The sequence below is a fragment of the Fulmarus glacialis genome, unplaced genomic scaffold (assembly GCF_000690835.1).
Source record: "Fulmarus glacialis isolate BGI_N327 unplaced genomic scaffold, ASM69083v1 scaffold19067, whole genome shotgun sequence".
Lineage (NCBI taxonomy): Eukaryota > Metazoa > Chordata > Aves > Procellariiformes > Procellariidae > Fulmarus > Fulmarus glacialis.
Genome location: NW_009225309.1, coordinates 15,606 through 34,427, shown reverse-complemented (window position 1 = coordinate 34,427; position 18,822 = coordinate 15,606). Strand labels below are relative to the sequence as shown.

General features: G+C 39.7%; 1 protein-coding gene across 1 annotated transcript; it reads left to right on the top strand.

Annotated features, from left to right (window-relative positions):
• The first annotated feature begins 1,213 nt into the window (after positions 1-1,213).
• Positions 1,214-5,514, top strand: FBXO5 (F-box protein 5). The gene is made up of 4 exons (XM_009582453.1): positions 1,214-1,949; positions 2,274-2,364; positions 3,560-3,721; positions 5,263-5,514. The coding sequence occupies exons 1-4, from the start codon at positions 1,228-1,230 to the stop codon at positions 5,512-5,514; spliced, it is 1,227 nt and encodes a 408-aa protein (XP_009580748.1). The 5' UTR covers positions 1,214-1,227.
• The last annotated feature ends 13,308 nt before the right edge of the window (positions 5,515-18,822 follow it).

Sequence of the window (18,822 nt, the reverse complement as noted above, 5' to 3'; positions counted from 1 at the left end):
CTTGAGCGCTGGGCGGGAGCAGCCTGACAGCGCCGCGGGGGCCCGCGGCTGAGCCTGCTCCGCTGGGGGATCGGGGCCGGCCCTGGCGCCCCGAAACAAGGGGGAGGACATTTCCTAATTCTGCAGGGTTTCAACCCAAAAGCTCCTCTGCTCACTCGTGGCGCGCAAACGAGGGGGGAAGGGGAGGAGGAAGCTTAGCGAGGGCTTGCATCTCTCCCCCAGCTCACACTGTACAAAGTCATAAGCGTATTTGCCGTTTTCTTCCACCAAATGTAGTTAAGAAGAAGGGACTTTTTCTCTGAAACGTTCATGAAACACATTTTTCTAATACTTTTTTCCAAAACTGCTGAAAGTGCTTAAATCCCTTAAAATACCAGCTCAAAATGGGGAGCTTATTTTTCCTACTGATTGCAAAGCATCTTGAAAATTATTTTCCCCTGAGATTTAACACGACAGAGATGGCTTCCTTCTCTTCAGCCCTCGCCCATCCCTCCCACAATTGTTAATATAGATAGCACCGCACTTCGGGAGGAAGGGAAAGAAACAGGGCAAGAAAAGCTCAATTTCCCTATAATACCTATTGACCTCCCACCCTCTTAAAATTATGCTTTATTTCACTTTCACCATTGTTTAAGGGTTGCTGCTTTCCATTGTAATTTACACATACATGTGAGTACTCAAGCTTTTTCTGTGCCACCCAGCCTCCTCCCCTTTTAAAAATGCCAGATACCTGGCTGCATCAGCAGCATTGCCTCTCGCCTTGGATGCAAACTTCAGGCCGCTCTGGCCTGGCTCTACCCCTGCATGGGCCTGCTGTCACTCTTGGACCCTCTGCCACTGAAGTCCCTTGCAGGGACAGCAAGTGTCCTGAGTATATCGCTGCATTTAGGGTAGGAAGTGGAGGCGTTGGTGTGTCTAAAAGTAATCTATACTGGTGCAATGGTGACAAAGTAAATCACCCCGTCAGTTTTCTCGACCCAGTTATACGCAGCATAAAGCTCTAATTTTGAGAAGAACTTACATAGATTTAATGTGTGGCTGTTCAAATCCTTAGTTCCACTAGTTGTCTGAGTTTTAGACACTAGAGGGTGAGTTAGATAAAAGCTTAAAATTCATAATGCAGAAGGAAGGCATGATCGGTTCTTTATAAGAAAAAGAATTTGTGGTGCAGTTTATGCTGTGTTGTAATACTGTCCTGGTTGTTTTTTGCAGGATACAAACAAAATAATGAAATCAAACCTTAACCACTCTTTCAAAATGAAATGCGATTTTGATTGCACGTCTCTTCACGCTGGGTTTGCACCATTGAAATCTGCTGTGGAGAAAACAAGACTGGAAGAGTCCTGCCCCTTCAATTATGAGGAAGGCTTTTGTAAAAGCTGTGCTGAAGAGCATCAGAAAATACTCCTTAGTGACTCATACCATGTGGCCACCAGAAATCTAGATCCTGAAGATGAAGGAAGACCTGTACATAACAAAGAAAACAAACAAGTAACCCAGAGACTTGATGAAGGTGTCTATGAAATGGAGGCACTGGAAAACAGTAAATTTAGTGAGGACAGTGGTTATTCCTCTATGTTAAGTAATCAATACCCGGATGCAATAGAACATGAGGATAGTATACCTTTGGCTGGGAATCTCTGTGGCACACCAAAGCATTGTCTCATGAAGAACCAAAATCAAGCACAGTTTTCAAAGAAGACTTTGTTGCCAGTAATCCATTATGAAGAAATGATTTGCTCAACTTTGAAAAAAAGTGGTAAAAGAAATCTCAAGTCTTGGGCTGCAGTAGACAGAATTGTTTTTAGGGGAAAGGTTGAACTTTGTAACCTAATTGGAAAGAAAATGGGATTAGATAGAATAGACATTCTTGCTGAACTCTTCCAAAAGAACCTGAAGCATATATTAGCACATATTTTAAGGCATCTCGGTGAGATGGATTTAATAAAGTAAGTATATTGATCTCATTGTATTTCATTGGGAAAGTAAACAACCTAATCAGATGGCTTAAGAATATTTTAGATACGGGGCTTGTGACATTTACTCAATGGCTAGTATTATGTATTAATATATTAAAACATGAACTGTCAAGGTAAGCCATGATGTATGTGGAGAATGTCTCTTTTCCCTAGAAGGCAAATTAAAGGCTACAACTGTGAACATATCCCATCTTCTACATGAAAGAAAAAGATTACATAGTTATTCCCACTATTAAATAAAAAGGTTTTTCCCTTTCCTAGGAGGTAACTGATATGTTTGTATTGTCGTTGCAGTTTTGCCAAAGTCAGCACAACGTGGCAGAAGATTCTACAGGAAGATAAATGGATTTTCCAAATGTATAGTAAAGCTGTGAAAAACCTTTCTGTAAGTTTCTGCACTTGTTAGATATTTCAAGCCTAAACCAGCAGTGTCTTTCTGCTATTTCAGGACTTCTCCCAGCCTTAAGAAGTCACAGAAGAGTTTCTTAGATTGAAAACATTGTCACAGGAGTGTCTGAGTTTGTCCTGTTAGGATGCCCTGTCTCAAGTGTTGCTAGTCACTTCACTGTCTTTGGAGCCCAAGGAAGGCTGACTGAGAAGGTTACCCAAGGAGAGATGCAGATGTTCTTAAGAGCTTCCACGTGCCCTGTGTTAGGGAGGAAGGCAGGGAGGAGAGGGTCAGCTCCAGCACTGCCTGCTGGGCAAGCCCGAGAGGCTCTCAGCAGGGGCTTGCTTCCTTCAGCGTCCCCACTGATCCAGAAGGGAGAGGGGCTGAGAGAAGCCACTCAGCTGACTGCACGACTCAGGTTCTCTGCTTATACTTTCTAGCAACAGTCTCTGAAGTGCAACATGTTGGCTACAGAAAACTGAAAAGCTTTTTGCACTCTGAGCTATTCCTAATGCCTATTTGTCCTATGAAATAAAAAATGCAAGATCCAGCCACGCTAGCATTGCACTTTACCAAGGCAGGACTCCTTTAAAACACTAGGGGCGTTTTTCTTCCTTGAGAGGTGGAGAGACAATGAAACAAGGCTTAGGATCTGCCCCAGAATAAGGTAGTCAACTAGTTTGAATTTTATGTAGTATTTTACGGTGCTAGCCTGTTGGGGTGAAACAGTTGGACACCACTGAACATTTGTCCCATAAAGTTTGATTTCCTCCCTGCCATTGTATGCTTTTTTTAACCTGAACTGCAAACTCAGAAAATTGGTGGGCGGAGTTTACTTCTCAGAAAGAAAACCTCAAGCATCCCTGTTCACTGTAAAGAATTAGAAATATTGCTTTGTGCTTTAAAACACTGCGGTGACTAGGTTACATGCTCTGCCTAAATAATTATGATGTGTTAATATGAAAGTAAGTTGCATTATGTATTAGAAGGTGGTTGGTTTTGATGGTCTGAACTAGGGGTCTGTTCTATGCATCTATAACAGTAGTGACTGAGAAAGCTAAGGTAAAATTAGTAGCGTACTACTTGGTATGACGCTTTATTATTGGAAACCTTCTAGCCAGGAGGAAGGATCCAAAAAAAGTCAGTATCAGATAAGTCTCTTAAATTTTATTCTTGTTTTTCTTCTCATTAGAATGGCACTAAGGCATCAGAGCATGCTGCAACAAGGGAGTATGTTCTCTACCGAGCGGCTTTAGCTTCCATTCAGAAAGCAACCCCCCTAAACAACTTGAATAAAAAGGGCACCAGATCTAAAGCATCTAAGAATCACAGCAGGCTCATGGAGTTTTCTGAGGTAACTGGTGACTTCTATTCATCTTTAATTTCTCACGTGTTGTCTGGCACATGATCAGCTTGTAAAGCATATTTCTGAAAGTAGTATCTCCAATTTGAAGTGCTTGTAACTGTGTGTGGCTGCCAAATTTTGCTTATTGAGCCTATTTTAAGACAATGTCAGAAACTAAGTGGAGAATATTGATACACTGGGATGTTCTACAACTTTTTTTTTCCCCTGGGTGTCTGGGTACCCTCAAAATGGCTTAGTGATTTTTTTTTTTTGGCTTAAATTTTGGCTTGGATCAGACATGAAAGCATTTAGTAATTCTCTCTTAGTTTCCATGGGCTTATAATGAATCACATGTTTTCCAGATAAGCAATCCCACAAAAACTGTCAATTTTGCTTTAACACTGATGGGCAATTTAAAAAAAAAAAAGGCCAAAGACTAAGTAGTTCTTATTTTTTTAAAATTAAACAGATGAATATTTCTCCTGTTCATTCTATGCTTTTTTCCCCCAACTAATTATCTGACTTTAAAATGGCTTTTTTTAACTACGTATTTGTAGTGTGTCACACATTTGGAGTTGTCAACAACTGCCAACAGCCTAAGTTTCCCTTCACCTTCTTATTTTCCTTAAGCTTTTTTTTTTCCCCCACGTATAGGTGCAGGTCTACATTGCGAGCGTCTTATAAGACTTTTAAAAATGTTTATTGAAAGTCATTGTTTGTTAATAAGCAACAGATTTTCCTAACTAGAAAAAGCTTTTATACTTAAGCTCAAAAATCTTGTTCTGCAAATTGGTGCAATAAGAGAAGAAGATATAATCGCACTGGAAAGTATGATCAAGCTGGTCTAATACTACTATATAGCACTTTGTAGCATTAGGAATCTGAAAATTCAACTGTACACTGAAGTAGCAGTCTAAAATTTTTTTCCTTGATAAACATATATATGTCTATACACACACATTTAGATTATAAAAACATTTTGCTTTTAACAACCGAGTGATATAAGGTGTTATACAGGTCTATAATTTTTTAATGCTGAAGGATTTTGAATGCTGGATCTGTTTTTGTGTCAAAAATGAATTAATCGGAGAGAAGTAGGAATTGCTTCCATTTGGTGTCTCAAGCCGAGTGCCCCACAGCTGAGATTTCTGGACACGTTGCTCACTTTTCAAAAGTGTTAATGATTTAAATGGAATTCATAATTATTTTCTTTTTTTAAATTAAAGTGAACTAAATCACCATCCTTGGATGAGGTTTGGAGGATTCAGGAGGGCTGTTTTTCTTACTGCTTTGCATTTAGTCTGTCTGTCCTTTAAATTTAAAATTTAAAGAATTTTAAATTGGCTACCTGTATTCCAGTTCAAAGTACCTGCAGTTATAGACTGATTATTCCTGTTCAATATCCATCAGAATTAGGCTAAATGTATAATTTAGCTCTCTAGAGCAGGAGAAGTTGTAATATGTTTTGTGGCACTTAGATAACATCAGGGAACGTTTGGGGCATGTATTTACCCTCCACTCATGATTTCTTTCTATGCTTTTTCCAATAGGCTGCCAAGACCTTGAAAAACACTGAAAGCCTTAAAGTCTGCCATCGCTGCGGCTCACCGGCTAAATATGACTCCTATCTACAAAGAGCGACGTGCAATCGTGAAAGTTGCGGCTTTGACTTTTGCACAAAGTGCATGTGCAGCTACCACAGCTCCGGTGACTGCTTGAGTGGCAAACCAGTGAAACCCACCTCTAAGCTAGGGCCGCTTCCTGGGACTAAGAAAAGCAAACAGAGTCTACGGCGATTGTGACCCATCCGTCCCAGTACAGATTGTCAGATGTCCCATGGAAGTTTTTTTAGGATATGAAGTTATCCACAACAAAAATCAAACAAGAAAATGCTTTCTGCTATTCTATATTTAAAAAAAGGTTAATTTTATTATTCCTCCGTACTATTTGGTCATGTTGGAATTCCTAGGAATCATCACAAATATCCATTTTAAATTATCCAATTATACTAATCCATAAATTTAAAAGAAAATTCTGGATATGGATTCTAATAACATTTAAAATATTGTCCTGACAATTTGTCTATTGTGTCCCGGCCTTCAAAACACCTCACGATAAGATTGAACAAAAAGGTTTTGGCAAGTAGCCTTCCGTGTGTAACCCTAGCAATTCTCAAATGCCAGAAGGGGGAAGCGTAAACTGTGTTTTATTTAAATGTTTACCTTTGTTCAAAAGTCTTTTAAAAGCATTTATAGTGAGAATGTCAAGTGAGGTGAGTAAAGTCCCTTTTAACATAAAATTATGAGGGAGTCTAGATTTTATGATTTTCTTTTCAAGGCTTTGCCTTAATTTTAAAATGTGAAGGTTCATAATAGCATTTTCTCTGATGGTTTACTTTATGTGAATCTTAAATTGTTGTTCTTCCTTCATTTCTTCATTCAGAAACTGCAGGTTTTCCTTGAACTGAGGTGATACCCTTTCCAACTTAAAAAAAAAAAAGTACTACTGTATCTTGGCTATACTGCTAAAAAAAATACTTGGTTTGCCAGTTTTTTCCAAATCATAAGATAAATTTTTAATATTTGTATATATTTGTAAATACTGCTTTAAATATTATTCATGTTTGTCTTGTAAATGTGAAAATAAATTACTGTTCTAAACAACTTGGTTGGCAAATCTGGACTTCTTATTTATCATCTTAAGAGATTACTTTTCATGCTCATTTCTGAAGTTTAAAGAGCAAATCTCCTGGTTTTGTGTAAAACGTACTGAATCCATTCTCATGCTGTGTTCCTGCAGCTTACCTAAAGCCTCTTAGCTGTAATTGCTGATAGTTTCTGAACCAATGCATTCAATGGAAAATTTTCTATTGGCTGAATATTTGCTGCTGTTGCTCTCTGTCAGTAAAGTCTTCATGATTCCACAGGGAAGAAAGGCAAGCTTTCAAGAAAAGGACTGATCGTTTCCTGGAAATGTCTGGAGTTCAGGTGTTTTTTTCCTGTTAGCAAGTAGATGACAGACTGGGAAGGCAGCATTGTAGGTCCTGCTCCTTAAACTGGGACAGCAGTTACACACTGCCTGGCAACTTTTCCTGCACTTGTTAATTTTCCATTTGTGAGAGCAGTGGTAGAAACAGTTGAGCAGGACCTCTAGCATTCTGCTTTTATGTAGTGAACTTACTCTCCTAACCTAAACCTGGGACTTAAAATAAGACACTGGCTGAGTTATATCAAGAACTTGCATTCCATAAATTTTGTGTCTATTAAGTCCACTTACAGATATGCTCAAGATCTGAGAATGAAAGGTAGAAGTCTTCCATCCTATTATACCTTATTCTGGTAATTAGACTGCACCACCTTTACCAACCAGTCCTGCAGGCCAGAAGAAGGATCGTGTTTGTATAGGAAGTAACAGCCCTCAACTACTTGGATATTGGTGTCTCTAGTATTTGTGACACATGGAAAAGGCTTGATGTGCATGCAATGACAGTGAGACTGTTAGTAGGCTGCAGGCTGAGCACAGGTAGATAAGAAATACTACAAGCAAAAGTTTTTTATAAAAATTTTATCTGTATCTACTGAAATTCCTGTGTCCTCAAGAGCACAGATACCTTAATGTGATCTGGACAGAATTGCCCTTTTGTATATTGATTTTGAGAAACATGGCACAGGCATCCACACAGAGTATGATACATCTTGAATTAAAACTTGTGTGTCTGTTTTGGAGCTGAATGTGGATCTTACAAACTTAACAGGTTTACCTTTTCAGCTTTTGAGCTTACTAAGGGGAACTATCCACTTTCTAGTAGGCCTAACAATTTGTATATGGAGAGAGTAAAGAACAGCTGCTTTTTTTTGTTTCCTGTAGAAATTTATCTGCTCATGCAGAATTTTGAGGAAAATTCTTTGTTACCTCCAGATAAGGGGGAAGAATTGGACTACATGGCTTCAGTGGTCACAACTGGAGATGAATAATATGAAGAAACAGACATTTTACACTAACTTCTGAGTGATAAGAGGCAACTACCTTCTACCTGAAATCTTGTTGGAAAGGTTGGATTATTTGGCTTCTAAGGAAGCTTTGGCCAAGCTGTAATAGGTCTGCTGCAAACAATTGTCGCTGTTTCTTTCCTCTTGCCCAACCATTTTTGTCTTATCCTGGTCCTCAGACCCTTGCCTACCAGCTTTAGTGTTAATAATCAGAACAGACATTCAAGATTGCAGCCCAACAGGTGGGTGACAGCTCCTTAAGGACCTTGACCTGTTACCAATGCTTGCAATTTTCTTATGCAAAATTTCTAAAGAGAAGCATGGGGATCTGTGGTGGTCACACAGCTGTTTCTTCCTTTATGGTAATCTTGTCCAACAGTTGAAACCTTGCCCAACAATGCTAAGCACTGGACCTGTATAAAAACTATGCATCTTACTGAAAGCTACATGATCGTTGGTCTCCTCATAAATAGCTTCAGCGAATCGTGTACAGCAGAAAAAAATAGAGTGGACACGCCATCCCCACCCAGGCATGCTGGCATCTACTGCTGAGCGAGAAAGCAGCTCCTTAGAGAGAGGGAGGGTGTTGGATGTTAGCCAGGTGCCCCAACCAGTGCTGAAGAGAGTGATTTATGTGCCAAAGGTGGGAACAAAGTAGTAGGTGCAGATTGTTGTTAACGTCTGTGCTGAACCTATCTTGAACCTGCCTTTGATATGTAATCATGTGAGAGTCGTACCTAGCGCAAGAGCGTAGGACTTGCCCTATGGAAATGAGTCGTCCCCAACCACCACAGCTGTGTTGTCAAAACCATTTTCAGGCTCAACACTTGGCAGCCCCAGTGACATTGCAGGAACGTGATAAGCTTCTTACCCACATTACATATGCCTTTCAGACCTACAGAGGGTGATAAATAGCTGCAGGCTGACAGAGTCCCCTGTCTGCCTAGCACAAGAGTACAGGTTTCTCCCAGTTACTCACTTATCTCTGGGCATGGCTCTGCACGGTGAGGAAGGGTGGGATGTTTCTCTGCTGTGTAAATTGCTGTGGCTAGCAGCTGTTCCCCCTGGCCTGAACAACTACGGAGCCAGAATATTCCTTAATTTCATCCTGACCCTAGCTGGGAGGCAGGCATTTAGGACCTTCTGAAATCAATATTGAACATCCACATTTTGCAGCTCTTCTCTCTTGCACTTATGATGCTGTCTTGAAAAATCCAAGGAGCTGCTCGAGACGCTTACATCTGTCTGCAAAGCATTAAAGGCAATCATCTCAGCTGTCCCACCACAGCAACCAGAGAAGCTGGAGAGAAGTGTCAGATAATGATGATTAATCTGATGATATAATCACTTGTAAAAACAAGGATGAGTTTGTATGCACTTATCAGTGTAATTTATCCTCCAGCAGCAGCCTTTGTGCTTTGAGGACTGTGGGACATGGAAGAAGCAAAACAGAAAAAACCCATTTTCAACTCTGCAACTGCTGGCACCTTAGCACAGGGCACAGCACACAGCCTAGCTGTTCACCTCGGAGGCTGATTTCTAACCCGTGGCAAAACTGCAGCGTCAGGTATGCTGTCACTAGCCAAAGGTTCCACTGCAAAGGACATTTTAGCGTATTGAATGTTTTGTTTGACAAAAAAGTTTAAAACTCAAAGTTCTGGTGGTGATCACTCCCAAAAAAGTTCAGAATATTTAGTGGTAAAAATATAAAGTCCACCCTGCCTCACAGAATTTAAAAAAAGGAATCTAGATTAAGATTGTGATAAGAATTCCCTCCCCACCTCCCAAAATATCTAGTCCTAAAGCCAAGGACTGACAATCCTTTTGAGGAAATTATGCTGTACTATAGAGATTTTAAAAAATAAAATATGTTCTGGAAAGGGAAAACCACAAGATGGTGCTCTTGAAACACTGCTTGAAGCCGGATTCATTGAGTTCCTTCTTGCTGCGTTCATGGAGGGTGTATTTCCTCCACCTCCGCCGACTGTAGCTATCCATCTGGTTACTACGGTCACGGGTAATCACATTAAATAGGCGATTAAAAGAGCAGAACCCAAACCTTGAATTCAATTACTGATTTTAACACTTGTTTCAAAGATATTTGTGTAGGATATGTACATATTTGCTAAACTTAAAAAAATACTGGTGCCTTCCATAAAAGCTTTATCCTGCTGCTAAATGCACATGCCTTCTTCAAATAGTGATTGGCTGCCCTAAAAACATAACATTTATTTTGTCTGCCTTGTGCCCCGGTCATGACAAGTGGAGAGCAAAGCCACGACTCCAAAGCAATGGGTGCAAGCCATCCCAACTATTTCTGCAAGGTTCAAATGAAGGAATAGACATTCTTGTAATGGCCATGAGGGTTTGTCCCTTAAGGTTCAGTATTGCTCTGCTCTTTGCAGTCAGAACTGCCCTCACAGTACCTCAGTACAGCACTCAAACAAGCCAAGGGCTTGGGAGGTATTTTGAGAAATTAAGATGCAAAAAAACGCAATTCCCTATGTTTGCTGACTGCTCTGTAGGTTTCGGTTTTGTGCTGGGGGGATACGACGAGCCCTCCACAGCCCTCAGCCAGCTGCAGTGTCAGGGCCAGCCCATGGACCCAGGGATGGCCCTGAGGACGTCCCCTGCCTGAGCAGGGGCATGGCTGGGGAGAGGGAGGGAACCTTGCCCCTCCTCTGCCCTGTTTTCCATCTCCTAAGTGCTGGGCTAGCTTTTGGGAGGCTCCAGAAGTGCTGCTGCCCTTGGCTGGTGCAGCTGTGCCTGGCAAGGGGGAGCAGGAAGGCTGGTGCTGGAGCAGGGGCTGTGCCGGGACACGGTGGCGAACAGAGGAAGGGTTGGGGAAGTCACCTGGGCTGGCTGTAGGGCCCGGGGTGGGGGACAGTCTTTGTGGAGGACTATGGCCTGTCAGTAGCTAACACAACATGTTGCATGTCTGTGTGTTTGCTGAAAAGCAAAGGCCTCTGGACGTTGGGTGCTGCCTTGTAGCCAAACCAGGGTAGTAATAGTGAATGCTGGTATTGCACTAAATGCCGTAGTTACTCTGGTTTCCTCAGCCTATGTTGGACATGCATTGAGAGCATCGTGAAGGTCGGAGTTGGCTCTAACCAAAAGTATTTGCTGTGGGGATATAAAGTTCAGGCGGTCCTCAGCTGCTGAGCAGAAGGACGGGGCTCGGAAGACACTCCTGCGTGTTTCAGGAGAAGGTATAGCTCTTCCAGGGCTAATACATGGCAGCTACAGCTCCACATGAGAGGCTTAGGGCGGGTACAGCTATGGTTTCACTGGTTGCCACCTCCTGAAACTCCTCTTTTCCGCCCGTGCCTCCTGTACACCCACCAGAGAGCGCAGTGCCCCTTCTTGTCACCCCTCGCAGGTGATGACGGCTCCTGCCAGGGGCTGCTCTGGTGGCTGGCTCATGCATGAATCATAATGCAAACATGATGACACAAGACCTCTGAGACTTACCTCTTATGTTTAGTGTCATTGTATGAGGGTCTACCTCGGCTCAGTTAATTACATTGTACAACAGATTTTCGTTAGTCATATGTAGATCTAATTTTCAATATTGTCCCTGGATACCGAATTAGTAGAGAAGACATCAATTGCAATTTGCTTACAAACATACTTTAAACACCAGCTGCTTGTAAAAATACACATAATGTTTTTAAATTTAAAAGCTGTGTTGCCTTAAAAATACTTGCAGCAGGCAGCACAATAATACATTTACTCTCTGCAATGTGTTTACTTGTGTACCCCTAGATAAAAAATCTGAGTGCCAGTATGAAATCCAGAAAGTTTGTGAGTTGCTCCATGTCCCTGTCATTCTTTATGGCACATCGTGGTTGTGTAATAAGTTGTGAAGTTGAACTGTGGTAGGAAAAGCCCACTGAAGCAGGGTAAAAAACCATGATGTCATATGTTAAAGGTAAGTAAATCAGTAAGAATATCGCAGGACTTCCAGTCTCACTGTATACGTTTTAGAGAGAGTTTTGGAAAAGTAAGCAGTTCATATTTGTTCTGGTCTTCTCACCTCCGTTAAGTAGCAATTATATTATCGGTATTTGTACATGATATACAAATGTAAAATATATAAATCAAGATGTCTTAGTGCCCTACACCACTACCACAGTCCCACCACTCTGGTATGAATTAACCATGAAGCAGATAAGGAGTACACTTTTTAATATTTCTATTTATACTCTCAGCCTGTTAATACTCACAGTACTTATTCTCTTGTCAGTACTCATAATATTCTTCAGTGTTCTCAGCACTCTTGTAAATAGATTATACCCTGAAGGGTGACTTTCTTAACAAGAGGAAGACAACTCTCTTGCTGTGTTTTGCATATCACAACAGCAGAAAGGTTCTCTTCCCCTGGAGTTTCAATCAAGAGCAAGGTTTTCGTTGTTCATACGGAACGGCTTTATCCTCACTATAGCAAGGTTTTCACAAAGTTTCTGGAGTAGACGGTAATTCAGTATGGTTTTTTATGTTTACATGCCAGTCTTGAATATGATTCAAATGCTTTCAGATTTCCTATCCGTACATGTTGACACTGAAGCAAATTAGATGCCTGTAATTATTCTTTTCCATATCAATTTCTTAAATTCTGGTGACCGAAATCAAAGGTACTGGTTGTGCGTGTTTTAAGAAGTTAGAGCATATGTGCTGCTTCCTCTGGAAATACTCAAAGAAAAAGAAACTGTTACAATGTACAAAGTAATAATAATATTATTGAAAAACACTGACTTGTGGGGCAGCTAATGGTAACTCTTGCACTAAGAACAACTTGATTTCCGGGAGATGTAGCTCTTTGACCGGCAGGCTCATTTTTTTGCCAATGCATGATGTGAGAAAAATAGTATTCAGGGACTTCATGATCTTTTCTTGAAGTTGATAGCTGGATCTTCATGAAACATTTTCCTCTCGAGCATTCACACTAAGCAAAACAAATCCATGACCAACACAACATTTTTCAGAAATACTTTTTAGAATAATCTTGGCTTTTTGGAACATAAACCAGGCATAGAACAGGACATAACAATACCTAAATCACACGTCATTTTCTTATCTGTAAGTTGCAAAGAATATCACAAGTGAGATGAATGTTGTTGTTCTATTTTAAATGTAAAGCAACAGAGATACGAAATGCTTGGTCCGTGGTCACGCAGTGGTTTAGTTACAAATACAGCCTGGACTTTCTGACTCCCAATTCTGGGACTATGTCTTCTCCTATCCATACTGCTTTCCATAGTAATTAAAGTGGTAAATCAAGAAACACTTTGTAGTTTATGATACTTGGTGCTGAAACAAGCAATGAAACTTTTAGGAATGTGAAGGCTTGTCTACTTAAGAAAGATTACTCGTTTAATTCAGTAGTATTTGAAACCGGGTTACTTATATCAACAACAACAAAAAATACACAAAAGACGTTGTCTGAAATGATAAAACCAGGCTCAGCTCATGCCTCAAACACTTTTAAGACCAAGTGAAGATCAGAGGTATCAAATAGCCTTATTTTTCTTCCTGAGACAGAATTCACCCTTTCAAGCCACTTCTTACTGCAGGTAAGTGATGTATACTTGTACAGCCCTCCTAAGTCTACATCACATATTTGTTGCTTATGCAGATGATGAAAACAGAAGTTTATGCTCCTGTATTAAACCAGGACAAACTTTTAGCACTGCTAGCTAGGCTGAGATGGTTGTCACTCAAAGTGAAAAAAATGAAATCAATGGAAGAAATACCTGTGACTTGACCCATGGATTAGGCTTCCAAAGGATAAAAAATGTTAATTATGGAGAGGATGGTAGAGGGTAACTGTAGGTTTTCCTCTTCTATCTGTCCTGAATAAATTAAGTATATAATTTAATATCAGTTTACAAGGATTATAAGCTGAAAAGAAAAAGCTGTCAACTATTAATATTTATTTCTGTCCCTTCGATTTTAAATTAGTAGATTTTTTTTCAGAGAAATCACTAAATAAAATTCTAAAGTTCAAAAATATTTCTGAATATTTTCATTGCTGTGTGCACAGAAATCCTTTATTATGAACCAGCTAAATTTTTATCCAGGGAATAAGGTTAAAGAATTCTCCTGTTCCAGCGTTATCTCTATACGTAACTACAGTGCTTATCCGCAGTTAATTCAGTCAATTTTAAAACAAAATACGTTAGACAAAAAATATTATTTTTTATTCTCTGTAAACTATTTTGATAGGAGCTAGTCGAAAGTAGGGAAATTATATAATTTTTTTTAAAAAGTTGTGAGTTTATTTTTAATTTGCAGAGTTTTAAACTGATATTTTTGCTCTCTTTTCCATAATTCAAAGTGTATTTTACTAAAACACATTTTTAATCTATAACCTTATTAAAATATAATTTTCAAATATTTGCCTTGCTGACTTTTAAAATATACAAAAAACATGAACGATAACTACAGGTATGCATTTTTATTTGATAAGTTTCATTTTTGAAATTGATTTTAGCCTCTTTTTTTGCTTTTCCCCTTACGTCAGACCCCTTCAGAGAAAGGGAGAGGAGAAACATTATGCCAGCTCTATATTGAATCCATCTTCCATTTTTATTAGAATTTAACAGAAATTTCTGTGGGTATTATGCTGAAAGCGCATTTGTTTTATAAATTTGTGGCCATAAAACGGTGAAAGAATGAAAAATAAAATACGTATGCGATGTCTTTTTTTCTGGTAAAGAACATACAAACTAGAAATGATGTGATTTGGCTTTCAAGTTGTAATCTCAGCTCCTAGTGTTACAGGGGAAATACATAGTTATTATTTATTAGGCAGCTTACAATAGTTGGGGAAATGTTTAATCCAGTGTGGTAAAAGGTAGCTGCTTAAAAAAATCCATATTTTAAACTGATATGTAAGTGAAAGCAGAATGTTCCCTTTTAGGCCACCACAAATATCACAGTTTGCGGGTAGCAAGCTGTATACTGGTAGTAAAAGTTTGAAGGATTAGAAATTAAAAGAAGCCAGCATCTGTCTTGATTACCATTTTTAAGACTTGTTCAAAGCCAGCAAGAGAGCCCATCATTTGAAAAATTAACATGGCAGGAAACCATCCAAAAGGCTTCTCCTTAAGCTTGCCCTTAAGGGCATGAAAGAAGTTCAATACAGGACTGTGATACACAGCCTGTGGGCAAGAAATTGATCCATAAATCTTTGTAAATTAAGCCAGTATTTGTGTTACTGAAAAATGGATTTCATCTGCTGGTGAACTCAGAATACTCGATGTCACTATATATCCTCTATATGAATTTGGTTTAGAGATGCTGCTGTATTGCCATAGCAGCTGCTGTAAAATTGCTCTAAAGAAATACACTTCTCTGATTATATTTTCAATGTCCTTCTAGTCTGGATGTGTTTTGCAGGTAATAAATGTTAACTCTGAGGAGGACGAAAAAGCATTGTCATCATTTTTGTATTAAACCTCAGTTAGCATCAGTTCATTTTGAAACCAGAGTAGTAGTAGAATGTAGCATTTTTATTTATGCTAAAATTGAAACAACATGAAAGGAACATAGAATATATAATTTGGTAGATCTGAGAGATCATAGAATTTAGTTCAGGGAGTGAAGAACATGCTTTTAATGAGACTTTCTAGTCTTCTTTATGTGCTCTGTGTAATTTTAAATTTTTTTGATTTAAAACATTGTGTATTTTTATTATAGTCTTCTGCTTAATAATTCTTGATTTCCATCACCTTATTACTGCAATGCTGATGACAAATTTAAAAACTTTCAGGAATATTTCGTTATCTTTCAAACTAAGACTTTCTGAGTCATCAGACTCAACCTCTCACAAGGTCCTCTTATTCAATGACCACTGGGGAACAACTACAAAGGAAAAAACCTAATTTGCAACAGCACAGAAAAGTTTTAGTAAACCTTTCTGCACCCCAGAGAGTGCAGAAATGATGATGAAATGGAACAAATATTGCAACCGAGAAGTTTGGGATTTGCTACTGTGCATCTGTCAGTGTAATTTCCACATCACGCACGCTTGTGATGTTAAATGTGGTATGACTCGAAAGAGGCCTGAGTCAAGGTCTGATCCCTCCTTAACTAGTAACTGTCTGTCCAAGAGATTCTTTTTACTTATAAAACTAGTCCTCAGGTAGCTCTTTTGCCTTCAGTATGAGTATGTAATGAGGGCATGTCTGTAGAGTCTTTCTCTCTTTATTTTCCCAGACAGACTTGTGATTTCTCTGCCCGTGCTCTGAACTAGCAGGAAGCATGACAGGTCCTACCCAAAACCAGGCATGTAACTGAGCACTGTCCTGAATGAATGCTGGTGAGTTCAGGATTGCCCCTTGGTTTTACTCTTTACAGTAGTGAGACTGCAGTGAATAAGCATATCATGCGCAGCCCCTGTTTTGCTCCTGTCCCATCATTCACACATACAGGCACTGAATATACAAGTCTCCTGCTCTCATGTTACACACACAAAGTTTACGGCAGGAACACTGAAAATCCCTTATTGCTAGTCTCATCAAAGACCGAGGGTGAGAAGAGACTTGGTTCCCCTCTAGGACTGAATTGTCTTCGGAGCAAACAGGAGCTAAACTTGAAAAGAAAATTTTAAGTATTTGTACTCTGCCATTTCTGGCCACCCTGAGGCAGAGGGGAGCAGGCTGGCAGGCAACGGTGCCGCTTCCCACCACCGTCGCAGGCAGTGCGGCAGAAACCGACCCGCAGCAGCACTTGCCCACGCCAGCCGCTTTCTCCCAGGCAGCAAGGGAAGTGCAACTACATGTTCTGAAGCAGCTGGAGACTGCTCTTCTGAAAGGCTTGTTATTTTAAAATACTTAGTGCACATACAGTCTTTCCCCCTTTTTAAATAAAGCCTAGTCAGTGCTTTACCATGAGAGTAGAGAAGACGGAGCCGCCTTCTTACCTGCTGTCTGAAGGGATTTAGAACAAGCAGGTGAAGGCACATGCACGTGCAGTTCTTGATCTTTGGCCAGTGCAGAGTTTGGGCTCGGTGATTTCATCTCATGCCCGTGTAGACCTTCCTTGTGAAAACTCTCACCGATACAACCTTGCAGAAACCATTACACTAACTCTAGTCAACACTAGCTAACACTATTTATAAAATAAAATACTGGAGCTTTTTCTTTCCTGCTGCAAGGTTTGCTGCAAAAAGCATTAGAGTTCATGTCATTGGTGCCATCCCACATCCTTGGTACTAAACTTGGCCCTGATTTCAAGTTTGCTATCATACTAATTTAGCCATCCAACTTTTGGCTATCTTTATGTCTATGCTCTTTTCTTTGCGCTGCTATAAGTGCATATAAAATCAGATCTAATCTCAGTAACTCTGGCAGTTTCCATGATGCCAACAACAATACCAGTATCCACGCATGCATCTAAAGTAAGGGTCCTCTGCTAAAGAGGAGGAAGGCAAAGAAGAGGTCTTGAAATAAAGTAAGTACCAAAGATTTTTACTTTTCATTAGACATTTGTCATGAAACAATTTCAACTCCTATTTTGCACTAAATTCCAGCACAGTGTTCCTATAATGTTGATTATCATTAATTTCCAAAAGTCATTTGAGAAAGATACCAGAGTAAAACATGAGAAAATATAATTGAATTTATCTGTTTATTGATGTATTCATGAGTGCTTTTAAAAACACATATATTTCTTTAATTACTACCTTGTTTTATAGCTGATACTATTTAGTTTCAAATATTACTTCACTGAAGTTATTTTCAACAGTCTTTCAGTTTCTAGTGCTTCCTGTCTTATTAAGAACGTAAAGCCATTTCCCAGTGTATAGTCTTGCAGGCATGATGAGCTGGATTCAAAGTTAATGAATCTTCCTCTTAATTTTAACCCCTGAATATAGCCATGACCTTCTACTCCTACAGTGTTGAATTACAACGAGATTGGGGGTGGTTTAATCTATTGATGCAGTTGTCCATGATGACATTGCTATATTATTAATTGCAGACACAGACTACATGCGCATACTTAAAAAAGAGACACTGTTCAAGCTTTATGTAACAGAGCCATGCTCTTAGCTTCCAACTATCCCAGCTTAGGCTTTCTAACTAGAGTATGTGCTTAATTTGTCATGAAATAATAGTCACCATAACAGCAATATATGTTACACTGCAAGGCATTCATAACACAGGCTATATTTTAGGCATCAAATGTATAAGTATGTTACAGAGGTTTAAGAAAGTATTGGGTATCTGCTGAGCATGGTGACAGTCCCGGGACTCAATCTTAGTCCTGGTTTTCATGATGCACCTTAGCCTAAAGGCCATCCGGTGGTGTTTAGGGTAAAATTTTCTGCTTTGCAATATGAGTGGGCTAAGAGCATACACACAGTTACAAGCCATGCTTAAGCTGGCAAAATAAAAGTGTCCAGAAATGTTTATAGTAACTGAGGCTGACTAGTACGGAACTAAGCGAGTACAGAACAGCCCATGTCTATGCTGATAAATCCCCTGAGCCTCCAAAAGAGGTTGGCTATGTGCACATGACGTCTTTGTGATAGTCTCCATCCGGTGTTAACTTTTGAACAGTACCCAGGAATTATTGGGGAAAAAGCTAGTTGGTACAGGCTAATGATACAGCTCTAACGTTGCAAGACAGAGTGTTCCAGTGCCCAGGTAACTTCTCAGGTAACTTGTAATTTGCTTGTATAAAGGCAGCCACAGTGAACCAGCTAAGCTGCTGTAACACCATCACCTGAGCTTTTAGAGAAATTATCTTTACTGAAACTACAAAATTTTATAAGTGGTTGGAGTTTGGCCCACACTTTTAATTACATTTATGGCAGAGAGAGAATTTGTTGGATAACAATCAGTTCACATTCAGATCTTTAACCAAAGGGGTAAAGTTTAGAGAAATCCCTGGAACCCAAGCAAGACAATGGAGCGAATGACAGATCGGCGTGTCAAGACACCTCCTGGCAGTCTGTGGCAAACTGCCTCATCTTATTCCTGTTTCCAGTGACTGAATCCTTTTTAAGAGAGAAGTAAAAATGCATTATGCACATTCCTAATGTTGCAAGCAATGTATACAATTTCTATAGTTTCCTAAGGGATAGTATACCTACTTGCTAGATAGATGGATTGT

Excerpts from the sequence above, each read along its gene's own strand:
- FBXO5 (XM_009582453.1), top strand. The coding sequence starts at position 1,228 with ATGAAATCAAACCTTAACCACTCTTTCAAAATGAAATGCGATTTTGAT. Across the intron at positions 1,950-2,273 it reads GGTGAGATGGATTTAATAAA|TTTTGCCAAAGTCAGCACAA; the intron begins GTAAGTATATTG and ends TTGTCGTTGCAG. Across the intron at positions 3,722-5,262 it reads GGCTCATGGAGTTTTCTGAG|GCTGCCAAGACCTTGAAAAA; the intron begins GTAACTGGTGAC and ends TTTTTCCAATAG.